The sequence below is a fragment of the Antennarius striatus genome, chromosome 1, assembly GCF_040054535.1.
Source record: "Antennarius striatus isolate MH-2024 chromosome 1, ASM4005453v1, whole genome shotgun sequence".
Lineage (NCBI taxonomy): Eukaryota > Metazoa > Chordata > Actinopteri > Lophiiformes > Antennariidae > Antennarius > Antennarius striatus.
The window spans coordinates 5,424,497-5,449,669 of NC_090776.1; the positions used below are offsets into that span (position 1 = coordinate 5,424,497).

The following is a 25,173-nucleotide window of genomic DNA, read 5'->3' on the forward strand; positions in this document are numbered from 1 at the left end:
CTCCAGATCTGCAAAAACACATTGCAGCTGTTTGGCCTTCTCTGTACTTCTCTATCAGCATCCTCAAAGCAAATACTGCATCTGTTGTACTCTTTTTTGGAAACCATACTGCTGCTCACAAATGCTCATTTCTGGTATACTGCATAAAAAGATGAACTGGATTGTATGTGTGCATATCTGAATCTGAGTGTCCCCTGGGAAAATGTTTTTTTTTCCCTGCATTCTGGTGCGTTCTGAGGGTAAAATCTTCTGTTCAGTTTACATACAAAAATACACTAAAGTCAACAGTTCGAGCTGAACTATCTTTATTTCTGTCCTACTTTATGCAGGAATAAATGTGAGATTCAACAATTGAAAACTTGCATTCACTATATGAAGATACGGTCATAGAAAATATTACTCAATGTTTACTAGTAAATTTTACTGGGTTGCGTCAGGAAGGGCATCCGGCGTAAAACGTTTGCCAAATCAAAGATGCGAATCAAACCTATGACTTCCATACCGGATCGGTCGAGGCCCGGGTTAACAACGACCGCCATCGGCGCTGTTGACCTACAGGGCGTAGTTCACAGTATGCTTGGAAAAACGGAAAGACAACTATAGAACTTAACCCATAAAGTCCAGAGCTTCATAACTTCTTTTTTCCCCCTCTACTTTCAAACACATTCTGTTGACCGATGTGATCTTCTCACCTCGGTAGCTGTTGATGAAAATTTTCTTCTTGCCTTCCATATGCGCATGATCATTTCGGTCACCAATGGTCACCGTCAGGGTACTCGTTACTGTTTTGACTGGATGGCCACTGTCACTCATGATAATAGGAATAAGGAATTCTTTCTGAAGCTCACGGTCAAACATTCTTAAGGCTGTTAGTGTTGCCGTGCCATTCAGGTTATCCTGGAGGTAAAAATCATTGCTGTGACGGTATTCAGCAGACACCGAGAAGTGGAAGGGTGGGCCATTTTCTGGAGAGTCTGGATCCACAGCCCCGAGAATGGATGATGTTTGGTTCAGCCTTACTACCTAAACACAGAGAGATCATTTGGGGTTGTGGCCTCCTCATATTTTGTAATCTGTATCAATACTAATAACATTTCATTATTATTAAAATATCGTGCTACTAAGTTACATTTTGAATTCATATAAAAAGTGATTAAGTGTACCTGTGGTCCAGCCATGTTCTCAAAGACTATTGGAGAATAAGATGTCTCAAACACAGGTCCATTATCATTTATATCCAACAAAGGCAGCTGAACTGTGGCACTGCCTGTTAAAGGAGGAATCCCATGATCAGTTGCTATGACAACCAATTGATGCTGAGGTATTCTCTCTCGATCAAGTGGTCTGGCCACAAAAAGTAACCCAGACTGGTCAATTGTGAACAGGCCCTCAGGATCTGAATCCTTGGATAGGCTGTAGGTGAGGTCACGGTTCTGGCCTGAATCAGAGTCACTAGCCACTAAATGTGCCACACTGGTTCCCACAGTGATATCCTCTGGCACGGGGGCAAGAGAGAGAAAGTGTGGAATGAAGACAGGAGCGTGATCATTGTAGTCCTCCACCTCCACCATGCAATGGAGAAGACTCGAGAAGTCCGGGTCTTCAACCTGTAACAGGAGCCCAAACAGTATGGCAGTTAGCGTAAGGGGAGAATGTGTAGACATTCATCTTATAGACCAAACATCTTGAGCCAAAATAAACCTATAGTGCACTGTTTCCAAGGTCATGTGCAATATGATTTAAGCGTAATCTTGGGTTTTGTGCATGGATGGATGCATGCATTTTCCACCTGGAGCTAAAAACTCATCCAGTATATTTGTGCTCGTATAAATTGAAATTATAAACCAATCATTCCATCTATGTCCATATGCACAAGTGTTCTGCTGCTTTTCTAATAAAACCTTTCAGAATTTCTTCCACAAACATAAAAAGCAGACTTGTGGAATTTTATGGTTCCTGTCTCTGACATATGACACATCTGTTAGCGTTCTCTTCATATTGAAATTCTTTTACCTCTTTCTGATGAATGAACACACAGACACAGACAGACAGACAGACAGACAGACAGACAGACACACACACACACACACACACACACACGCTTCATGTTCCTGTTGCGGGAAGCGTTTTTGTCATTTCCAGTTGTGTTTGTTTTGCTGTGGCGTCTAAGTTTGCTGTTGTCACATAAGCACTGTTAAATATCCTGTCTCATTTTAGAACTGTAGAGGAAGCTAGGTGTTTTAATGTAGCCGCAAGAAGACACAAGCCAGTGTCTTATTGTGCCGGTCCCAAGCCCAGATAAATACAGAGGGTTGCGTCAGGAAGGGCATCCGGCGTAAAACTTTTGCCAAATCAAAGATGCGAATCAAACCTATGACTTCCATACCGGATCGGTCGAGGCCCGGGTTAACAACGACCGCCATCGGCGCTGTTGACCTACAGGGCGCCGGTGGAAATTGGATTACTGTTGGTCGAAGAAGGAGAGGAAGAAAGTGCGTTCGCTCGAAGAAAGAGAAGAGGAACACCAAGAGTATAGGACTAAGAGTAGGGACGTTGAATGTTGGAACTATGACAGGAAAAGGTAGAGAGTTGGTTGATATGATGCAGAGAAGGAAGGTAGAAATACTGTGTGTACAGGAGACCAGGTGGAAAGGTAGCAAAGCTAGAAGTTTAGGAGCAGGGTTCAAGTTGTTCTATCATGGTATAGATGGGAAGAGAAATGGAGTAGGAGTTATCTTGAAGGAGGAGTTTGTTAGGAATGTCCTGGAGGTAAAAAAGAGTGTCGGATAGAGTGATGAGTCTGAAGCTAGAAATCGAAGGTGTGATGTTCAATGTTGTTAGCGGGTATGTTCCACAGGTAGGATGTGAGCTGGAGGAGAAGGAGAAATTCTGGTCGGACTTTGATGAAGTGATGCAGAGCATACCTAGAAGTGAGAGAGTTGTCATTGGAGCAGACTTCAATGGACATGTTGGTGCAGGAAACAGAGGTGATGAGGATGTGATGGGCAGGTTTGGTATCCAGGAGAGGAATGCAGAAGGACAGATGGTAGTTGACTTTGCAAAAAGGATGGAAATGGCTGTAGTGAATACTTTCTTTCAGAAGAGGCAGGAACATAGAGTGACCTATAAGAGTGGTGGTAGGAGCACACAGGTAGACTACCTCTTGTGTAGACGGTGTAACCTGAAAGAGATCAGTGACTGCAAAGTAGTGGTAGGTGAGAGTGCAGCCAAACAGCATAGGATATTGGTGTGTAGGATGACTCTGGTGGTGAGGAAGATCAAGAGGGCAAAGGCAGAGCAGAAGACGAAATGGTGGAAGCTGAAAAAGGAAGAGTGTTGCATGACTTTTAGGAAGGAGTTAAGACAGGCTCTGGGTGGTCAGGAGGTGCTTCCAGATGACTGGACAACTACAGCTAATGTGATCAGGGAGACAGGTAAGAGAGTACTTGGTGTGTCATCTGGAAGGAAAGTAGATAAGGAGACTTGGTGGTGGAATGAGGAGGTACAGGAGTGTATACAGAGAAAGAGGTTAGCTAAGAAGAAGTGGGACACTGAGAGGACTGAAGAGAGTAGACAGGAGTACAGGGAGATGCAGCGTAAGGTGAAGGTAGAGGTAGCAAAGGCCAAACAAGAAGCTTATGATGACTTGTATGCTAGGTTGGCCAGTAAGGAGGGAGAGACTGATCTATACCAGTTGGCAAGACAGAGAGACAGAGATGGGAAGGACGTGCAGCAGGTTAGGGTGATTAAGGATAGGGGTGGAAGTCTATTGACAGGGGCCAGTAGTGTGATGGGAAGATGGAAAGAGTACTTTGAAGAGTTGATGAACGTGGAAAATGAGAGAGAACAAAGACTAGAAGAGGTGACTGTTGGAGCTGCATTGTGTTTTTGTAGATATGGAGAAAGCTTACGACAGGGTGCCCAGAGAGGAACTGTGGTATTGTATGATGAAGTCTGGAGTGGCAGAGAAGTATGTTAGAGCAGTGCAGGACATGTATGAGGACTGTAAGACAGTGGTGAGGTGTGCTGTAGGTGTGACAGAGGAGTTCAAGGTGGAGGTGGGACTGCATCAGGGATCACCTCTGAGCCCCTTCTTGTTCGCTATGGTGATGGACAGGCTGACAGATGAGGTCAGACAGGAATCTCCATGGACTATGATGTTTGCAGATGACATTGTGATCTGCAGTGAGAGCAGGGAACAGGTGGAGGAGAAGCTAGAGAGGTGGAGGTTTGTCCTGGAAAGGAGAGGAATGAAGGTTAGCCGCAGTAAGACAGAGTACATGTGTGTGAATGAGAGGGACTCAAGTGGAACAGTGAGGTTACAGGGAGAAGAGATCAAGAACGTGGTGGATTTTAAGTACTTAGGGTCAACAGTCCAGAGCTATGGAGAGTGTGGAAAAGAGGTGTAGAAGCGTGTACAGGCAGGATGGTACGGGTGGAGAAATGTCAGTCAGTCATCTTCAGATTACCACCGCTGTATCCACCGCAGCGGATCACGGGGAACCGGAGCCTATCTCGGTGGCATAAGGCGTGAGGCGGGGGACACAACCTCAAGCGCATGCTTTTGAAGGTGGGAGGAAGCAGGAGAACCCGGAGAGAACCCACACAGACACGGGGAGAGCATGCAAACTCCGCACAGAGTGGGACTTGAACGTGTTGTGAGGCGGCAGCGATAACCACTGCGCCACCGTGCTTCCTGTGGAGAAAAGTGTCAGGTGTAATATGTGATTTAAGAGTTTCAGCTAAAATGAAAAGAAAGGTGTACATAACTGTTGAGACCAGCGATGTTGTTTGGTCTGGAGACAGTATCACTGAGGAAAAGACAGGAGGCAGAGCTGGAGGTAGCAGAGACGAAGATGCTGAGGTTCTCTTTGGGAGAGACCAGGAAGGATAGGATCAGGAATGAGTACATCAGAGGGATAGCACATGTTAGAGGTTTTGGGGATAAAGTAAGAGAGGCCAGACTGAGATGGTTTGCACAAGTTCAGAGGAGAGATAGTGAAAATACTGTATTGGTAGAAGGATGCTGAATTGTGAACTGCCAGGCAGGAGGCCTAGAGGAAGACCTAAGACGAGGTTTATGGATGCAGTGAAAGAGGACATGAAGGTAGTTGGTGTGAGAGAAGAGGATGCAGAAGACAGGGTTAGATGGAGGCAACTGATTCGCTGTGGCGACCCCTCAATGGAAAAGCCAAAAAGGATAATAATAATAAATAATAATAATAATGGATTGTATTTATATAGGGCTTTTCTGGACCCTCAAAGACGCTTTACATAGGATCCATTAATCATTCACTCCTCATTCAAACTTGGTGATGGTAGACTACGTGTGTAGCCACAGCTGCCCTGGGGCAGACTGACGGAGGCGTGGCTGCCAATCTGCGCCTATGGCCTTTCTGACCACCACTGGAAAAATCACACACATTCACACACCAGCGAGTGCCCCACTGGAGGCAAGGAGGGTAAAGTGTCTTGTCCAAGGACACAACGACAAACGACTGGGCGGGAGCGGGAATCGAACCGCTGATCTTAAATCATTGGTCCAGTTCTACCACTGGACCACGATCGCCCCAAAAAGGCTTTCTTTTCGCGTTCAACTTCCAAATTTTTTTTCGACCAAAAAATTTCAAATTTTTAGGTCGAATTCCGATTTGTTCGATGTCTAAACCGTTCGAAAACTAAGGTTTGCTTGTAAATTGTCTTTAAGATCTTTCATTGTCCATGACGATTGTCGGGAAACAGCATTTATTATCTACTGTTCGTAATCGTATGTCCTCTCCACTCATTTTAATCATCAATCAATCAAGTTTTATTTATATAGCGCTTAATCATGGCAACAGACATTTCGAAGCGCTTTAACAGACAGAAGCCAACTGAATCTTCCAGAGCAAGCATAAGCAACAGTGGCGGGAAAGTAGCTCCATTATTACCGTGGAAAAATTAAATTATACCATGAAATATAAAAGCGAAAAACATGAGAAAAACAAGAGTGAAATGCTTGATAAGGAAGTTGCTGAAAGTTTAAAACCCCCGGATTACCGAATGTGAATGAAAGCTATAGCACTAGCTAATAGCTCAACTGGTGGCTCTGCACTGTGGCGACCCGGGCTTGAGTGCTGCTGCTCAGCATCTAGGCGTTTTTATGTTTTTTTTGTGAACTGTTTGTTCTTGGCACCGTTTGTACGAACATTTTAGATGCACAGTGCTGCTTATCTGAGACGGAATGGACGCTTGTGTCTCGCTGTAAAGAACTGTGTTGTTGCCGTGCTGGTCTGCTAGCCGGCGTGCTAACTGACTAGCTCTTCTCCTTGAGTCACAGACTACAGCTGTGCTGCTGTTAGTCGGCGTGCTAACCGACTAGCTCTTCTCCTCGAGTAACAGATTACAAGTGCTCTGTGTTGTTGGCCGGTGTGCTTGCTGACCAGCTCTTCTCCTCGAGTTTACCGTCTACAGCTGACTGTTTTCGTCTGGCTGGCTATGTCTAGCCTAAAGCCAGCCGGCTCCAGGGCTACTACTACTTGTGTTGTCATGGCACCACTATGGATGCCATGACGCTCTCTAAACACGGCACTGCTACTTGCCTATACAAGTGTAAAGGTATCACACCGCCAGCGAACCTCCCGGAGGATGTCTCCATCAGTGGCCCGGCGGTGGGCAGACGGAGGAAGAGGGGCAGGAAAGGAGGTGTGAGACACAGATCCGCAGGAGGGGAAACAAGCCCCCACTGCTTTCCATCAATTTAAGTAATGTACGTTCTCTAAGGAGCAAAATGGATGAGCTCCGCTTACTTACAAGATTCAGTCATGAGTACCGGGAGGCCAATCTACTGGTTTTTACCGAAACGTGGCTTAGAGAGGATATACTGAACTCCATGCTAGAGATGGAGGGCTTCCACGTCTACAGGAGCCGATTGGGATGCCTCGTCTGGGAAATCCAAAGGTGGAGGACTAAGTGTGTATGTGAGTAAAAACGGGTGCAGTCAGTACACTGTGAGAGAAAAGTACTGTGACCCTGATCTGGAACTGCTTTTTTCTCTTGATGGGAGCTTTATATCTCCCAAGAGAATTCATCATTGTCTGTGTGGTTTATATTCCTCCTAGTGCTAATGCTGCCAGAGCAGCAACTAGGTTGGCAGACTGTGTTGAAGCACAAATGCTACGCACACCTGGAGTGCCCGTCTTTCTGCTAGGAGACTGTAATCACTGTAGACTTGAACTAGTGTTACCAGGCTTCTTCCAATATGTTAAATGTGGCACCAGGAAAAGTAAGGTTCTAGACAAATGTTATGGCAATATCAAAGATGCCTACTGAGCAAAAGCTCTTCCCCCTCTTGCAAACTCAGATCATGCAAACGTATAAGACTGCTCTTAAATCCAGTAAGCCTGTTCAGAAAACTGTCCTGCAGTGGACGGAGGACAGTATAGAGACTCTGAAAGGTTGCTTCCTAAGCACAGGTTGGAGCATCTTCCGTGACCAGGAACTGGATGAGGCACCTGAGACTGTGACGGACTACATAAAATTTTTTGTGGACACTGTGGTTCCCAAAACGACTGTCCTTCACTTTCCTAACAACAAGCCATATATCACCAAGAAGGTTAAAGACTGTTCAAACAGCAAGGGCTGTGGCCCAAAAGGATCTAAATCGGCTGCTGAGACAAGACAGAAGTACCTATCGTTCTGCTTTAGAGGATAGTGTTAGCTCTATGAACTCCAAAGGTTTGTGGGATTTCATGAAAAAATAACTAACATGAACCCAAAGCGAAATCAAACTGTCACTGTTGATGAACGTGCTTGTGCTAACGAGTTAAGTGACTTATTTTTTGAGAAAACGGCAATGAAGGTGATTGGCAGGAAAGACTCTCCTTCTCTCAAGTCTATCTTTGAGAAGTCAGTGCTCAGTTTGGCAAATAGAGTGTTGTCTGATCCTTCACACATTCTTTTTCCTGAATATGAGCTTTTACCTTCACGTAGACTTTATAGAACTAGTCATTGCAAAAAAAATAATTTTAAATTATCTTTTCTTCCAACCTCTGTTGCACTTTTAAATGACAAGAAAGTGGTTCAGAGCTCCAGTTAGTTGTTCTCATGAACCTCTGGTGCCTTCGTATTATTACGGTGCTTAGCACTTTATTTATATTTACTTATATTTTATTAGACCTGTGGTCACGCTTTATGTTATTGTGTTAACATACTTTATTTTGTTTTACTGATTTGCTTGATTCTTATATTTTTAGCATTGACTGAGGACAGTGATAGCCTCTTGGTTGGGTAGTTTTGCCTCTTTTATGTACTATGTACAAAGCTTCTATATTGTATTGTCTAGTATGTTTTTAAAATGTTTATGCTGACTAAGTGCACCTTGCCCGAGACAAATTCCCCTGTGTGGACAATAAAGTATATCTTATACTCATTAACATATAACGGGCAGCCCATTCAAACAGCACGTCTGGACTGTTTGGGGCAAGACATTTCAAATGCAGTGTAGTTGGACATCTGGCAGCTGAATTACATTGATTAAAAAAAAGCACAATATGCGACCTTTAACATTTAATTCCCCAATATAAAATAATCCTTGGTGAGGGAGAAGTTAAAATCAAGAACCTTAAAATAACTAGTTCAGCCTTATTGTTAAGAATCATAAAGAGCTGTCTGCAGCGAGATACAACCCCTTCACAGTGATTGCCCTTTCTATCAGTAACTTAACCTGTTCCACCTTCTCCATAAACAGAACTGCAGAACTCACCCTGACCCATGTCTCCCTGACAGCAAAGTGAAGCCACCAGAAACCATGATGGCATCTGAATAGCCAGCAGCCAGCCTAAGCCTGGCAAAGTGAAAAGAAACTAAACCAAACAAAAAACACACAAAAACCCAAAAACTAACAATAACTAATACAATGCTAAACTATACTAAACACTCAAGACAAAACCAACTAACAATATATCAAACAATATAAACATAAAGAAAAAAATAGAAAAAAATAAATAAACACACTCAGCAGTTTCCACTCACTTATGTCACTCCTCTCAGAAGATTTTTGATTTTTACAAAAAAACACTTATCACATTCAACTAAATTAAATCATAATTTCATTTACAGAAAAAAAAATGCTAAAGTGCTTAACATGCAATACAAATACAAAGGAAATTGAAAATCATTGCACTTTTCATTATATCAGAAAGTTTGCAAATGCCAGTTGGTCATCAACTTAAGTGCAGACGATATTTTTGTGGCACCAGATGTTTTTAAAACTGCCCAGGTTTAAAAAACAAACAAACTCTATTTGAACTGTATTGATTTCAATTGTCCTCGATCACATAAATTGCCATTTTAGCTTCACCATAATATTTAAAAGCTGCCACTTTTTTTGATTCACGTTCTTGTATCCAGCACCATGAATACATTTTCTGATATTAAAATTTTCACTGAACTGAGGAAAAGCATTGCAAGTCTCTTACACTTACTAAAAACATGAAAATCTCACGTAGGGGACAGAAGGGACACTGGCTTGACCCAGCAGGATTAAAAACAGAGATTAAAGAATTACATTAGGACTGATGGCACCATATACAATTGTCCACTAATGATCGGCCATTTTTTCTTCAGGACAAGTTTGTATAAAAATCTCCACTGTGGGCCCGGTCCATTTACCATCATTTTGCTGGTCTAGGCAGTAGGCACTCTGTCATACAGTCCTCTCCAGTTAATCACTTTCACACAGTTTTTATGAAGTATTTTTTTTGTTGGCTGTGTGAAGGATGACTTCCTGATGATCTTTGAGGAGAAGACCGTCCAGCTCTCCCAACAAGGGACTGATGTGAATGTCTGGGAAAAGATCACTGTTGTCCGGCACAATTCTTTTACTGTATATCCAGGAGAAGGCCTCTCTCCCTCCCAGAAAGTCTTTGCATCCAAAATTGTAGCATCCTCTGAGCCACCCTGGTGGACTGGATGTTCAGCAGGGAGATGCCAACAGCCTGGGCATCTGCCAATGCTGGCACGGCGTTGTCCACCAGCTGTTGGAGGGTCAGGGTCCTGGTACAGCACATTGCTGTCAATAGACTGCGTGTGGCTCCACTTCAGACATCCGGCCTGGCCCCATACACTGGTGGTTCCTTCAGCAACCAGAACAGAGATTCAGAGCTTTTTCCTTGGAGTTCTTTTACAAAGGGCCCATGACTTAAAAAGACTAGGATAAGAAGGAGGCATCCAGCCTCAAATTATTCACACGTCTGAAAATGCAAAGTTAAAGTAAAAATCTTAAAATAAATATAAATAAGAACAAAACTGTCAGGCTCATCAAAATAAAAAAACTCAGTTGTTTTCATATTTTAATCATTTGCTTTTTGAGTTTATATATTTCTTGGTCACTACGTACTGATGTGGCTCTGTTTTTAATATGATGCTTTGCCAAATTATAAAAAAAATAATTTATCAGAAAATTGCTGTTCTAGATTAAGAATTTTCATGCCTTTGGTTTGCTGTAAGAACACTTTGAACATTTCTTTTTTAGTTATAAATTGTGCTGTTGACTGGCAGTTACTTGAGTGTGAGACAGTTCAATGCACAGACAGTCATCGCTCTCGCTGCTGTCACCAACACTCAGTCTAATCTTCACCAGTTTTGCATCCGGTGGAAACATTTAAGATATTTATGCGCTTAATGCGCCGCTGAGCAGGAGCAGGAGCAGGACACCATTCAGATGCATGGTCGTCTGTGACAACAGGGTCAGTACTGCCATGCCACCCAGACAAAGTCCCTGTATGGTTTCCTATCTCAACATTCTCATCTCTTTCACCTGTCTATGTCCTTATCTCACCCAGTACATCTGTCTCACGCAGTTAACCTAGTACCTCCATAATCTCACCTAGTTCATTTGCTACCTCTTCAATATCATCCTTTTCACCTGTTACCATTATCACCGAACGCAACTGTCACCTAACCCATTTCACTGGACACTTCCACACACTCACCCATTACTCCACCTATTTCACCCATTTCATTCCTGACCTCCCCAGCTGCCATCAGCATAGCTTGGGGATCGCTCCTCCCAGCGTTTCCCTGCTCCACATCTCTGGTGCTTCGGTGCCTTGCAGCCAAAACGAGCCTCATAGCGGCGGTGGGAAACGCCATGTATTCAAATGTAAATGCACAGGCCCCTGCATACACACACACACACACACACACACACACACACACACACACACACACATACACATAAGAGGACCTGTCGGCATTCAAATAAGGAGAGGGTGATGGTTTAATGGCGGGCTGCTACATTGTTTTGCACCCCAAAGAGCAACTTGTAGGGCGACAGTGCCTTGCTAAAGGGCACCTCGGCAGTGCTCAGGAGGACTCGCACCTCTCCACTGCCAGTTCACACTTCAATATTTTTGGTCCATGCGGGTCACGAACCAGCCATCCTCGGTTACCAGCCAAAAACCCAGTGGACTGAGCTACTTCGGCCCCCATTGAGGTTTGAACATTCCAAATATATTTTCTACAGTCTATGATATCCTTTAATATATATGTGTATTTCTTTCTGTGTTACCAGTGCTCCTATCCTGTGTGGGAGGACTTCAGCGCCAAAGCCACCAAGCTTCATTCCCAGCTCCGGTGAGTTTCTCTGACAACTCAGCACAATAGATACATAAAAATACTTCATGTATCTACAAAATGATGCATTGGAAGGATTATTGTTTTCTTTTGTTTTTTTTTGTCTGATGTAATATGTATGCCAGTATTTTAAGAGAAAGCAGCTTTTCTCCAAATCACATGTCTCAAAATCAAGGCCCATGGGCCAAATATGGTAGCCCACATCGTTTAAGTGGCCAGCGAGAGTATGAAAGGTCAGACTGTCTAAAAATAAATAGGTCAAAAGTTTGCTTTGACCAAAACTACTTTTCCAACAATGAAATAGTTAAGCCCATTTTAACTTTGACAAAACCATGTTTAACAAAGTTAATGTCCTGACTTGTGTTTGATGTTATTTTTCTGTATTTACTTGAATAGTTTGATCCTTGACTGCTGGAGTTCTGTTGGTTTCATAACCTGACAAATTAAAAGGATTTACGTTATAACAGAGCAATAAGCAAACATTTTTCTTTTCTATGTAACTGTAATGTTTGTAACTTGAATAAGTTATGAATTCAGCGTAATTTAATATAAAGGAATAGTTACATTTATTTTACATTACATTTAGTTACGTTTACTTATATTAATAAGTTACATCTGTCCCTTTGAGGACAGCCATTATGCTGATGTGGCCCTTGGTGAAAATGAGATTGACACCCCTGCTCTAAATTATCAGGATTTCAGTAATTCCTGTATTCACATGCTTTGTCTCTTTTGCCATAATAACCAAATGACATGAAGAACATATCCATTCCTGGGTTGGTAGCTTACAAACTATGTCAGAGATATGGGATGAATACCAATTTAACTATACATGAACTTAAATTAATAAAAAATGCACTTGTAAGTGAAATGTGCTGATTTTAGTTTTTGTTTTTTCACTTATCACTGTTGGTAGACCAGTGTGAAACTTGACTAGTCAATACTCAGATCAAGCAACCACAGGTTCTCATTTTATAAAGTTTAACCATGTTCTCTGTTCATTTAGAACCACTGTTCTGGCTGCTGCAGCCTTCTTGGATGCTTTCCAAAAGGTGGCAGACATGGCTACCAACACCAGAGGTATGAACAGCTCTGTGTGTCATATTGTGATTGTGTAGATACACCTCATGGCCATTGGATTTTTTCTGATTTGTCTCAACCTCAGTCGGGAATGGGAAATAATAATACTTAAGGGCTGGAATAAATGACGGTACACACAGGCAACAGTGACCCCACTGGTGCTGTTACATAAGATGAGACATCCTTGACTTGGAATTGTTTCTGTTTCTACAGAAGACTTAGTGACATGCTCTGAGTCATAATTTGTCTTTTTTTGCCACCATCCTGTCATCATTATCCAAAATATCTGAAAAAATGACAAATGTATTTTCAGTTAGGCACTTTAAGTTGGCAAAACCATGGAACTATGGATTCTGTGGAGTAGTGCCAACAGAACCAGCTCCAGCTCAACATCTCCAAGACCAAGGAGATGGTGCTGGATTTCCGGCGGGCACCTCCCTCTCCACAACCAGTGATCATCGAGGGCAGTGAGGTGGAGGTGGTAGGAAACTATAGGTACCTGGGACTGCAGCTAGACAGCAGACTGGACTGGTCACTCAACTCGGACTGTGTGTACAAGAAGGGGCAGAGCAGGATGTACTTCCTGAGGAGGCTGGCCTCCTTCAACATCTGTCCTAAGCTCCTTCTCATGTTCTATCAGTCCGTAGTCTCCACTGCGCTGTCATATGCCATTGTGTGTTGGGGTGGGGGGGCAAGGAAAAGAGATATGGACCGTCTGAACACTCATCCACAGAGCGGGCTCAGTGGTCGGGCTGAGCCTGGACTCTGTGGATACGCTTCTGGAGAGCAGGACCATGTCTAAAGTTAAGGCTATCATAAACAACACCATCCACTTGCTGCACACCACTTTCTCCTAGCAGAGAAGCACCTTCAGCGGCAGACTGCTGTCACACAGCGCCTTCACAGAGAGGCTGAGATCCTCCTTCTTGCCCCGTGCCATCACGGGGTACAATGACTCTCAGGAAGAGCGGGGGGGAGGTGGCGAGGTTAGCATGCTGTTGAATGGATTTAATTTAATTTTATACTGTTTATATTTTAATTTAGTACTGTTTATATTTTAATTTAATTTTATACTGTTTATATTTTAATTTTATACTGTTTATATTTTAATTTTATACTGTTTATATTTTAGTTATAGTTTAGTGTATAAGTCCTGTTAGTGCTGCATGTGTCTGTTAGTGTATTGTATGTCTTGTGGTATGTCCTGTGATGTCAGTGTTTCTTTTTCTCTTGGTGTTTATCCAGTATTTATTCGGTATGTAATGCCTGAGCAGTGGATACAATTTCCTCCGGGATTAATAAAGTATCTATCTATCTATCTATCTATCTATCTATCTATCTATCTATCTATCTATCTATCTATCTATCTATCTATCTATCTATCTATCTATCTATCTATCTATCTATCTATCTATCTATCTATCTATCTATCTATCTATCTATTCATTCTCTGGCCCCCTTTGCTACAATACTTGGATAAAGGTTCTTCTCCTATTCCCAAACATTATTGGGCTTTAATGATCTTTTCTGATAACGCCATGTTTTTGATGCCATTACTAGTGCAGAAACCTGAATTGTCACCGGTGCCGTGAGGTAATGTGATCACTTTAGCTGGTTGGCAGCAGAGTGACACAAAAACACTGAAGAATGGTGGGCTGTGGACATTAATTTTAGAGCAAATATTGACAGATGCTGGTACTTTTTTTTTGCTTTCTCTTGCTTGTATTGTCATCCTGCCATTGAGTATATATAAGGTTTCCCTGAAAAACAATGACGGATTACCGCACCTTTATTAACAAACTTTTAAGGAGATGTGGAGATTGGCAAATAGATTTACTGGTACAACATTGTTCAGCTATGTGCAGGTGTGTTCTGATATCAGATACAGGCAAACCTCGGTTTTGTTTCATATTGTATGCAAAGCTCATTGCAACATTTTTTATGTGCTAAACTCACTCTGCCTTAATACTGTTGCTATTCCATGTGTTCACAAAAAGATCACTCCTAGTTTTAATGTGTTTTTGCAGGGATTGAGGGTGCCAGGAAAAAAAATCAACTGCCCACTGAAAGCAGCCTCAACACTATGAATACCACTGAAGGAACAGGCACAAAGAACTGCTGATATATCTAGGAAATGTCTCCTCCTTTTGGCACTCATGATGTGTAGCTGAGACAGACATACAGCATACAGGCAATAAGACAGACAGACAGGCAGGCAGGCAGGATCCTCCTGAAAAATAAATAGTGAGATGCGCATGTTGCTTTTATTGGCCAGACAGGAAACCAAGCTGTCAGCTCAACTCCAAAAAAGAACTGCTACTGAAACTTTTTGCATTGGTAACGCTAACGTTTAAGGTGTTTCACTGAAAGAAAAAAGAAGTCCAAGGCTGAACTAAAATGAAGATTTAATTTAACATTAACTTCACTATGCCCACCAGTATTGAAATAATGTTATAAATGACTTTTTCAAAAAATATATGTCTTTATTTATTCAGTTTTGTTTTTTTTTTCTTTCCAGACATGTTATTACAGCAGTCTTCACTTTCATCAGTTTTGGAACATCAACAACATCCAGTCCCCAGAATCAACAACATTTCTCTCATTGCAACACATCATCAACCAAATTCATACATTGCATGTCACGTTTAAATTTTTTATTTTGGTTCATTGTTGCTTCTGACTAACATTCACCGTCTCGGTTGCTGCACCAAGGTCACAGTGATATTTTTCCACAGTCATGACACATGTGGTTTACTAAGCCATAACAGTGTAAGACTTCAACCATCATTTGCGTCAGAACTATAACCTTGAAAAGTCAAGTTTTTTTTAAAGGCAGATAGAGTCCCTAGACTCCTAACTTGGTTTTCCAGTTTGTTCCAGAGTTTGACACCAGTAAAAGATAATGAAAATGTTTTTAGTGTAGCTCTTGCTCTTTTCTGTAAAAATGCTGTTTCCTCTCAACTGTTTGCTGAATGTGTTCTTTTGAATTTGTGCTAGTGTATTTTGTGGTAAATAATTTTTGGCTGCTATATACATGATTTGTGCAGTTTTATAGTTTATGATGTATTTTCAGTAGTTTAGATTGAATGAATAATTGATTTGTGAGAACTCTATAATGTTCATTGCGAATAATTCTTATGGTCCTTTTCTGGGTTAGAAATAGAGGTTGAAAACCACTTTTTTATGTGTCTCCCCACACCTCAGTGCAGTAATTCAGATAGGGCAGAAGTAAAGCACAATAAATGATATAAAGTGCCTTCTTTAATAGTTTTTGAGTTTTCCACGGTATGGTCATAATTCTGGTTAACTTCTTTTGCAACTGTCTTAGATGAGGTTTCCAATTTAGCATCTCATCAGTGATCACTCCTAGCATTTTGTATTCAGCAACCCATTTGATATTTACCTCATTCACCTTGATATAATGTTGTGTTTGCAGATTTTTTCCCCCAAATAACATATATTTGTTTTTTTGTTAGGTTCAAGGATAATTTGTTTACATCAAACCATAATTGCTGCGTGGCTAATTCCTCACTTACTGTCTGGGCTAATTTATGTATGTCGTTTCCTTTGCAAAAGATGGTTGTACCATCCACAAAAAATACCATTGTAAGGACATTTGAAACCTTACATTAATCATTTATGTAAAGTACAGTATAAACAATTTTGGACCCAACACTGACCCCTGCAGTACCCCAAACACAATGTCCATGTCCATCTAATGTTTTTGATGTCCTCCTTCCCAGTGTGACATATTGTGATCTCTTGGATAAATAGCTCTTATTTATTCTCGTACTGTACCTCTAAATCTAAATTCCAGTTTCTCAATTAGAATTTCATGATCAATTGTATCAAAAGCTTTTTTGAGGTCAATAAAGATTCCTGTGGAGTACATATTTTGATTTATGGCAGTAATGACATCTTTTGTTTCTGTTAGCACTAACACAGTCGAATGATCCTTCCTGAAGCTATACTGGCTACAGTCAAGGAGATTATGCTTTGTTATGAATTTTTCCAGTCTGTTATTGAACAGCTTCTCTAGATTTTTTGATAACTGTGGTCACACGCATCCCTATTTTTATATATTGTAACCACTTTAGCAATATTCATTTTGTTAGGAAACGCCCCAGTTTGAAATGACAAATTACACATGTGTGTGAGAGTTAACATAATTCCATCCAGTATGTCATTGATTAGTTTAATATTGAATCCATTCACATCAGTAGAAGTTTTTGCTATGCATTGGGTGATCAGGTGTCTTATCTCTGTGTCCTTCTCTGGCGCCAGAAACATTGACTCCGGTTTAATTCCTCCATTTTTGTCAAAATAAGCCCAGTGCAAGTGTGAGATAGGAATGTTTTCTGCCAGCTAAAGCCAGAGACAAAGAATTCATTAAATTACCTCATCCATGTCCTATATTTTCATATTTTTTAATATTAAAGTATTCTGGATAGGATACTTTGCCCTTATTTTGTTTTACAACATTTTTTACTATGTCCCATGATTATCTGGTGTAATTCTTATTTTCTGCTAGCAAATTACTGTAGACTTCTTTCTTACAAGTTCTCGTTATAACATTTAATTAATTTCTATATTTTTTGCATTTGGATTTGGATTGTTCTGTTCTTTGCTTAGTAAACCTTTTGTATACAGTAATGTATTTGTTTTTTGATAAGCATTCATCGGTGACGTAGTCATCCCTGGTTTCTTCACCCAATTTTATTTGATGAATTTTCTTCACTGGGCAATGCAAATTGTACATTATTTTCTATTTTATCAATGAAGTAGTCATATGTAGTGTTGACATCATCAGCAGTGTGATCAGACCCGTTTTGAGTTAATAGGTCATTTCTTAATGCATTCATCCTGTCTTCAGTCTTGACTTTCTTGTAGAATGTTTGAACTTGTTCCTGACACAGTTTGCTTCCAGTCATAGTTGGTAAATATTGGGAGGTGATCATTTATGTTCTTGATCAGCAGTCCACTCATAGTCTCATTGAGCATAACATTGGTGAATATATTATCAAAGTAGCACTATGAGTAGTGATTCTACTTGGTCTAGTGATTAATGGCTTTAAACCAAATGTATATATAGTATTAATGAAGCTTTCAGTTTGTGCATTTTTGTTGGCGTTTAACCCCTGTGGACCCACCACCCGCAGGGCAGACCGATGGGGTCGGGTGTGCTGCCATATGGGTGGGAATGACGACAGGGGGTCACGATGGACCAGACACGGACGGCAGAAGCTGGCTTTGGGGACGTGGAATGTCACCTCACTGGTAGGGAAGGAGCCGGACCTTGTGTTGGAGGTGGAGCGTTACCAGTTGGATCTGGTGCGGCTTACCTCCACGCATGGCCTCGGTTCTGGATCCAAACTCCTGGATAGGGGTTGGACCTTGATTTACTGCGGAGTTGCATCAGACATGAGGCGCAGGGCGGGTGTGAGGATACTCACAAGCCCCCGGCTGAGCGCCGCTGTGTTGCAGTTTACCCCGGTGGATGAGAGAGTCGCTTTCATACGCCTTAAAGCTGTGGGGGGGTAAATTCCAACTGTTAGTTGTGCATACACACCAAATATCAGTTCAGAGTATTTGGCCTTGGGGTCCCTAAATAGGGTCCTTGATGGAATTCCTGCAGGGGACTCCATTGTTCTCCTGGGGGACTTAAATCCACACGTCGGTAATGATGGAGACACTTGGAGGGGCGTGATTGGGAGGAATGGCCTCCCTGATGTAAACCCGAGCGGTGTTATGTTGTTGGACTTCTGTGCTATTCACGGATTGTTCATAACTAACACCATGTTTGAACACAAGGATGCTCATCAGTGTACCTGGTACCAGAGCACCCTGGGTCGGAGGTTAATGATTGATTTTGTGATCATATCATCTGACCTCCGACTGTGTGTTTTAGACACTCGGGTGAAGAGCGGGACAGAGCTGTCAACTGATCACCACCTGGTAGTGAGTTGGGTCTGTTGGCAGAGGAAACCTTTGGATAGACCTGGTAAGCCCAAACGAGTAGTGCGGGTGAACTGGGAACATCTGGAGGAGGATTCGGTCCGCGAGGTCTTCAATTCGCACCTCCGAAGGAGCTTCTCGTGCATCCCTGTGGAGGCTGGGGGCATTGAACCTGAATGGTCGATGTTCAAAGCTTCCATTACCGAAGCTGCAGCCTCAAGGTCTTAGGTGCCTCAAGGGGCGGTAACCCTCGAACACCGTGGTGGACCCCGGTGGTCAGGAAAGCCGTCCGACTGAAGGAGGCCTTCAGGGGCATTTTGTCCCTGGGGACTCCTGAAGCAGTTGCAGGGTACCGACAGGCCAAAAGGACTGAAGCCTCGGCTGTGATGGAGGCAAAACAGAGGGTGTGGGAGGAGTTCGGAGAGGCTATGGAGAAGGACTATCGGATGGCACCAAAGTTGTTCTGGAGGACTGTCCGACACCTCAGGAGGGGGAAACGGGGGACCATTCAAGCTATATACAGCAAAGATGGGACACTGTTGACTTTGACTGAGGATGTTGTCGGTCGGTGGAAGGAACACTTTGAGGAACTCCTGAATCCAACTACCCCAACTGACCCGTCCTCTGTTGCAGAGGCAGAGCTGGAGGATGATGGGAGATCCGAGTCAATCTCTCGGGGCGAAGTCACCAAGGTAGTTAAACAACTTCACGGTAGCAAAGCCCCGGGTATTGATGAGATTCGCCCGGAAATGCTGAAGGCTCTGGGTGTTGAGGGGCTGTCATGGATGACACGCCTCTTTAACATTGCATGGAAGTTTGGGACAGTGCCGAAAGAGTGGCAGACTGGGGTGGTGGTTCCCCTTTTTAAAAAAGGTGGACCAGAGGGTGTGTGCCAACTACAGGGGCATCACACTCCTCAGCCTCCCTGGCAAAGTTTACTCCAAGGTGCTGGAAAGGAGGGTCCGACCGATTGTCAAACCTCGGATTGAGGAGGAACAATGTGGGTTCCATCCTGGTTATGGAACAATGGACCAGCTTTTTACTCTCACAGGGATCCTAGAGGGGGCTTGGGAGTGTGCCCATCCAGTCTACATGTGTTTTGTGGACTTGGAGAAGGCGTACGATCGGGTCCCTAGGGATATACTGTGGGAAGTACTGCGGGAGTATGGGGTGAGGGGGCCATCCAATCCCTGTACGCCCAAAGTGAGAGCTGCGTTCGGGTTCTTGGCAGTAAGTCGGACTTGTTCCGAGTTGCTGTTGGCCTTCGCCAGGGCTGCGCTTTATCACCAATTCTGTTTGTGATTTTCATGGACAAGATATCGAGGCGCAGTCGTGGTGAGAAGGCTTTACAGTTTGGTGGCCTGAGGATTGCATCGCTGCTTTTTGCAGAAGACGTGGTCTTGTTTGCGTCATCGGCCTGTAACCTGCAGCACTCACTAGTCCGGTTTGCAGCCGAGCGTGAAGCAGCAGGGATGAGGATTAGCACCTCCAAATCCGAGGCCATGGTCCTCAGCAGGAAACCGGTGGACTGCCTTCTCCGAGTGGGGGATGAGGTCCTTCCACAAGTGAAGGAATTAAAGTCTCTTGGAGTCCTGTTCACAAGTGAGGGAACAATGTAGTGTGAGACTGGACGGAAAATTGGGGCAGCAGGAGCGGTATTGCATTCGCTTTACCGCACTGTTGTCACAAAGAGGGAGCAAAGCCGAGAGGCAAAGCTCTCCATCTACTGTTCAATCTTCGTTCCTACCCTCACTTATGGTCATGAGTGATGGGTCATGACCGAAAGAACAAGAAATGGCTGAAATGGGTTCTCAGGCGGATAGGTGGTGTCTACCTTAGAGATAAGGTGAGAAACACTGCTGTTCACGAGGGGCTCAGAGTAGAGCTGCTGCTCCTTAGCGTGGAAAGGAGTCAGCTGAGGTGGTTTGGGCATCTGGTGCGGATGCCTCTGTTGGGCCTCCCTAGGGAAGTGTTTCTGGCACGTCCAGCTGGGAGGAGACCTCAGGGCAGACCCTGGACCAGGTGGAGGGATAATATCTCAACATTGGCCTGGGAACGCCTTGGATTCCCCAGCCAGAGCTGGTGGATGTGGCCGGGGAAAGGGAAGTTTGGGGCTCCCTGTTGAAGCTCCTGCCTCTGCGACCTGACTACGGATAAGCGGTGGAAGATTGATGGATGGATGTTGGCATTTAACAGATCAAATTTGATGTAACCACATAAAAACACATGTTTGTGATTAATTTTTGAGAGTATATTTCCGACACATTTTGTGAATTCTTCTATTTTAGAATCAGGTGCTCTGTAGACACAGCTAACAATATTTTTGCCTTTTTTAACAAACACTTCCACAGGTACACATTCTGTTATATTGTCCACAGATATCGATATATTTTTTAAAGTCTCAAACTTGATGTTGTTTTCAATAAACAGGGCAACTCCCCACCCCACCCCCCTTTATTTTTCCTGTTCACAAAAATCACGTTGTTTCCGTCCAAATAGACATCCATGCCTTTGCTTTCAATAATCCAAGTTTCTGTCACAGCGATGATTTTGAATGGATTTTCAAACTGATTTATGTAATCCTTAATGCGCCCAAATTTGGTGTATAGACTCCTACTTCTTCTTCTTCTTTTCCTTTTGGCTTTTCCCGTCAGGGGTAGCCACAGCGAATCAGTTGCCTCCATCTAACCCTGTCTTCTGAATCCTTTTCTCTCACACCAACTGTTGAAGCGAATTAATGGAAGCTTACCATCCAGTTTAAGTTTTTTGTTATATTGCTCCTGGGTGTTATATCCGTTCTTTCTCATCGTGTTAATGTAGAAATTGTTACCCAGTTCAATAATTCCATTTGGGTTGGACATGGCATAATCTATAAAGTGATCGGTATTAGAGTATTAGATCTTTCAATTCTTCAGACCTTGCAGAGATGTTTGTTCTCTGCTATGTTGAACTTGCAAAGTATTTATTTTGGTCATACCTTATTGGTCGAATTTCCCCAATTCTTCCACATTTTTGATCACCATTGTTTTCATATAAAGCATTCCAACAACTCCGTATTCTCCGCCCTTGTCCATGTGTGTCTTGTATATATATATAGTACAGTGGTTAAGTCAACTGACTTGAATCCAGGAGGTTGTGGGTTCGAATCCCGGTCGGGACAAACACTATCCAGTCAACGTGAAATGCAGAAAGGGGCGTGGTCTGGAATACAGGAGGGCGTGGTCTGGAATGCAGGAGGGCGTGGGCGTGGCTTCGAACCCCAGACTTGGCGGGCACTATCCAGTGAAGGTCCTTAGGCAAGACCCTTAATGCTATACGAGCCTACCTCAAACATGAGTGAACACAATAATGACATACCGGCTCAGACGTCGCCCAGGTTAACAAGGTCCGCGTCAGATGCTAGGGAACCAGGGCAATCTGATGAGAAATGGGCTACTGGAACAAGACACACATGGACAAGGGCGGAGAATACAGAGTTGTTGGAATGCTACTACACAAGTAATCCCAGAGAGAGGGGATATATGGGGCGGATGTGGGACCAATGGATGCTTCGAAACCCACAATCAAGGCTAACAAAGAAACAGCTGGTAGCCCAGGGTTCCAACATCCGTAACCGAAAACTGCTGTCACAACTAGAGATCGATGAAATACAACAACAGTGCTACGGCAAGGGGGAGCCAGGACGCCAGGTCAGCAGGGGGATATCACCCCCCCCACAATCCGTGATTGGGTACCAAGCCCCAAGAGACATAGACAGCCTCAATACAAGAGCTGCTGACCTGCGAAGGAAGATCGTGACCCAAATGGAAACCTGGAGCCTCCGACAAATACCGAAGCTAAGTTGTCAAGTACCTTCAGAAGATCTGCTAGAAGATGTGAATGCTGCAATAAGAACCATCCCCACAGGGAACATAACTGAGACCAACAAGCTGATCCACAGTACAGCAACAGTAATCCTCGAGATGCTGGGATACAAGATCAACACAGGGCATAACAAACAATACCCTCCATGGAAGAGACGGTTAGAGGCCAAGATAAAGGCGACACGGAGAGAAGTCAGCCAGCTAGCCGAGCTACAGAAGGGGAACATGGTGAATAAAGGGGCACCCAGGAAATACAGCAAGCTCTCCATACCTGAAGCACTCGAAACTGCCAAACAGAGACTAACAGCTCTGGCTACCCGACTGAAGCGATACACCAAGGAGATTGAGGCCAGGAGAATAAACAAGACCTTCTCCACTCAACCAGCAAAGGTGTACTCTCAGTGGCAGGGAAATAGCATCCGGGCAGACCCACCAAGAGCTGAGGTGGAGAAATACTGGAAGGGCATATGGGAAAGAGTAGCATCACACAACACCGATGCCCAGTGGCTAGTGGACCTAAGGACTGACCACAGCTGCCTCCCAGAACAAGAACCAGTAACCATCTCAATGGAAGACATCCAAGAAAGAGTGTCAAAGATGAAGAGTTGGTCAGCACCGGGCCCCGATATGATCCATACATACTGGCTAAAGAAGCTGACAGCACTCCACGAGCGTCTAGCAGCACAGATGAACCAGCTGCTAAGGGATGGGACGCACCCAGAATGGTTGACTGAAGGCAGGACAGTCCTGATCATGAAAGACCCACAGAAGGAATCTACCCCATCCAACTACCGGCCAATAACCTGTCTCAGTACAACATGGAAGCTCCTGTCAGGCATCATGGCCGCTAAGATGAGTAGGCACATGGATCAATACATGAGTGGGACACAGAAAGGAGTTGGTAGTAACACCAGGGGAGCCAAGCACCAGCTACTGGTGGACAGAGCAGTACACAGAGACTGTAAGAATAGGCAGACCAACTTGTGCACCGCCTGGATTGACTACCAGAAAGCCTACGACTCAATGCCACACACGTGGATACTGGAATGTCTGGAACTGTATAAGATCAACAGGACACTAAGAGCCTTCATCAAGAACTCAATGGGGAAGTGGAAGACAACCCTGGAGACTAACTCCAAGCCAACTGCCTAAGTTAACATCAAGTGCGGCATATACCAAGGGGATGCACTATCACCACTGCTGTTCTGCATAGGCCTGAACCCCCTCAGTCACATCATCACAAAGAGTGGCTACGGATACCAATTCCGAAGCGGGACAACAATCAGCCATCTCCTCTACATGGATGACATCAAGCTGTATGCCAGGAATGAGCGAGAAATTGACTCACTGATCCACACCACCAGGATCTACAGCGACGACATAGGGATGTCATTTGGATTAGACAAATGTGGCCGGATGGTATCAAGAAGAGGCAAGATGATCAGAACTGAAGGGGTCAACCTACCAGGGGGCAGGATAGAAGACATCAAGGACAGCTACAAATACCTTGGAACCCCACAGGCTAATGGCAACCATGAGGAGGACGCAAGGAAGTCATCCACAGCCAAATACCTCCAGAGAGTAAGGCAAGTCCTGAGAAGTCAGCTGAATGGCAAGAACAAGGTCCGAGCCATCAACATGTATGCACTGCCGGTCATCAGATACCCCGCTGGGATCATAAACTGGCCAAAGTAGGAGATAGAAGCCACAGATATCAAGACTAGAAAGCTCCTCACCATGCATGGAGGGTTCCAGCATCCTGAGGCTGTACACTAAGCGGAAAGAGGGAGGCCGAGGACTAGTGAGCATCAGGGCCACTGTCCAGGATGAGACATCAAAAATCCAAGAGTACATCAGGAAGATGGCCCCAACAGATGAACTGCTCAGTGAATGCCTTAGACAGCAGAAGCCTGAGGAGGAAGAGGAGGAGGAGGAGACAACATGGAGGGACAAGCCCCTACACGGCATGTACCACCGTCAGATAGAGGAAGTGGCTGATATCAAGAAGACCTACCAATGGCTGAATAAAGCTGGACTGACAGACAGCACAGAGGCACTGATCATGGCAGCACAAGAACAGGCCCTAAGTACAAGGGCAATAGAGGCCAATATCTACCACAGTAGATCTGACCCAAGGTGCAGGCTATGTAAAGAAGCCCCAGAGTCAGTCCAGCATGTGGTAGCAGGGTGTAAAATGCTCGTCCGCTCAGCATATATGGAAAGGCACAACCAAGTAGCTGTGATAGTGTACAGGAACATCTGTACCCGGTATGGACTAGAAGTACCCAAATTCCAATGGGACATACCACCGAAGGTGGTTGAGAACGGCAAGGCTAAGATCCTGTGGGACTTCAGCTTCCAGACCGACAAACAGCTACTGGCTAACAAACCGGACATAGTGGTGATGGACAAAGAGCAGAAGAGAGCAGTGGTGATAGATGTGGCGATTCCAGCTGATGCCAACATCAGGAAGAAGGAACACGAAAAGATTGAGAAATATCAAGGGTTGAAAGAACAGCTGGAACAGCTGTGGAAGGTTAAGGTTAATGTGGTCCCCGTGGTAGTAGGAGCACTTGGGGCAGTGACCCCCAAACTGGAAGAGTGGCTCCAGCAGATTCCTGGAACAACATCTGAAGCCTCAGTCCAGAAGAGCGCAGTC

General features: G+C 43.8%; 1 protein-coding gene across 4 annotated transcripts in view; it reads left to right on the forward strand.

The window, feature by feature from the left end:
- Positions 1-25,173, forward strand: part of mtss1lb (MTSS I-BAR domain containing 2b) — a 105,953-nt gene that overhangs the window by 24,339 nt on the left and 56,441 nt on the right. For all 4 annotated transcript variants that reach the window (XM_068319247.1, XM_068319255.1, XM_068319264.1 and 1 more), the window contains 2 exons: positions 11,555-11,616; positions 12,623-12,696. In XM_068319247.1, the coding sequence (XP_068175348.1) occupies positions 11,555-11,616; positions 12,623-12,696 (136 nt within the window). The remainder of the gene's footprint in view (positions 1-11,554; positions 11,617-12,622; positions 12,697-25,173) is intronic.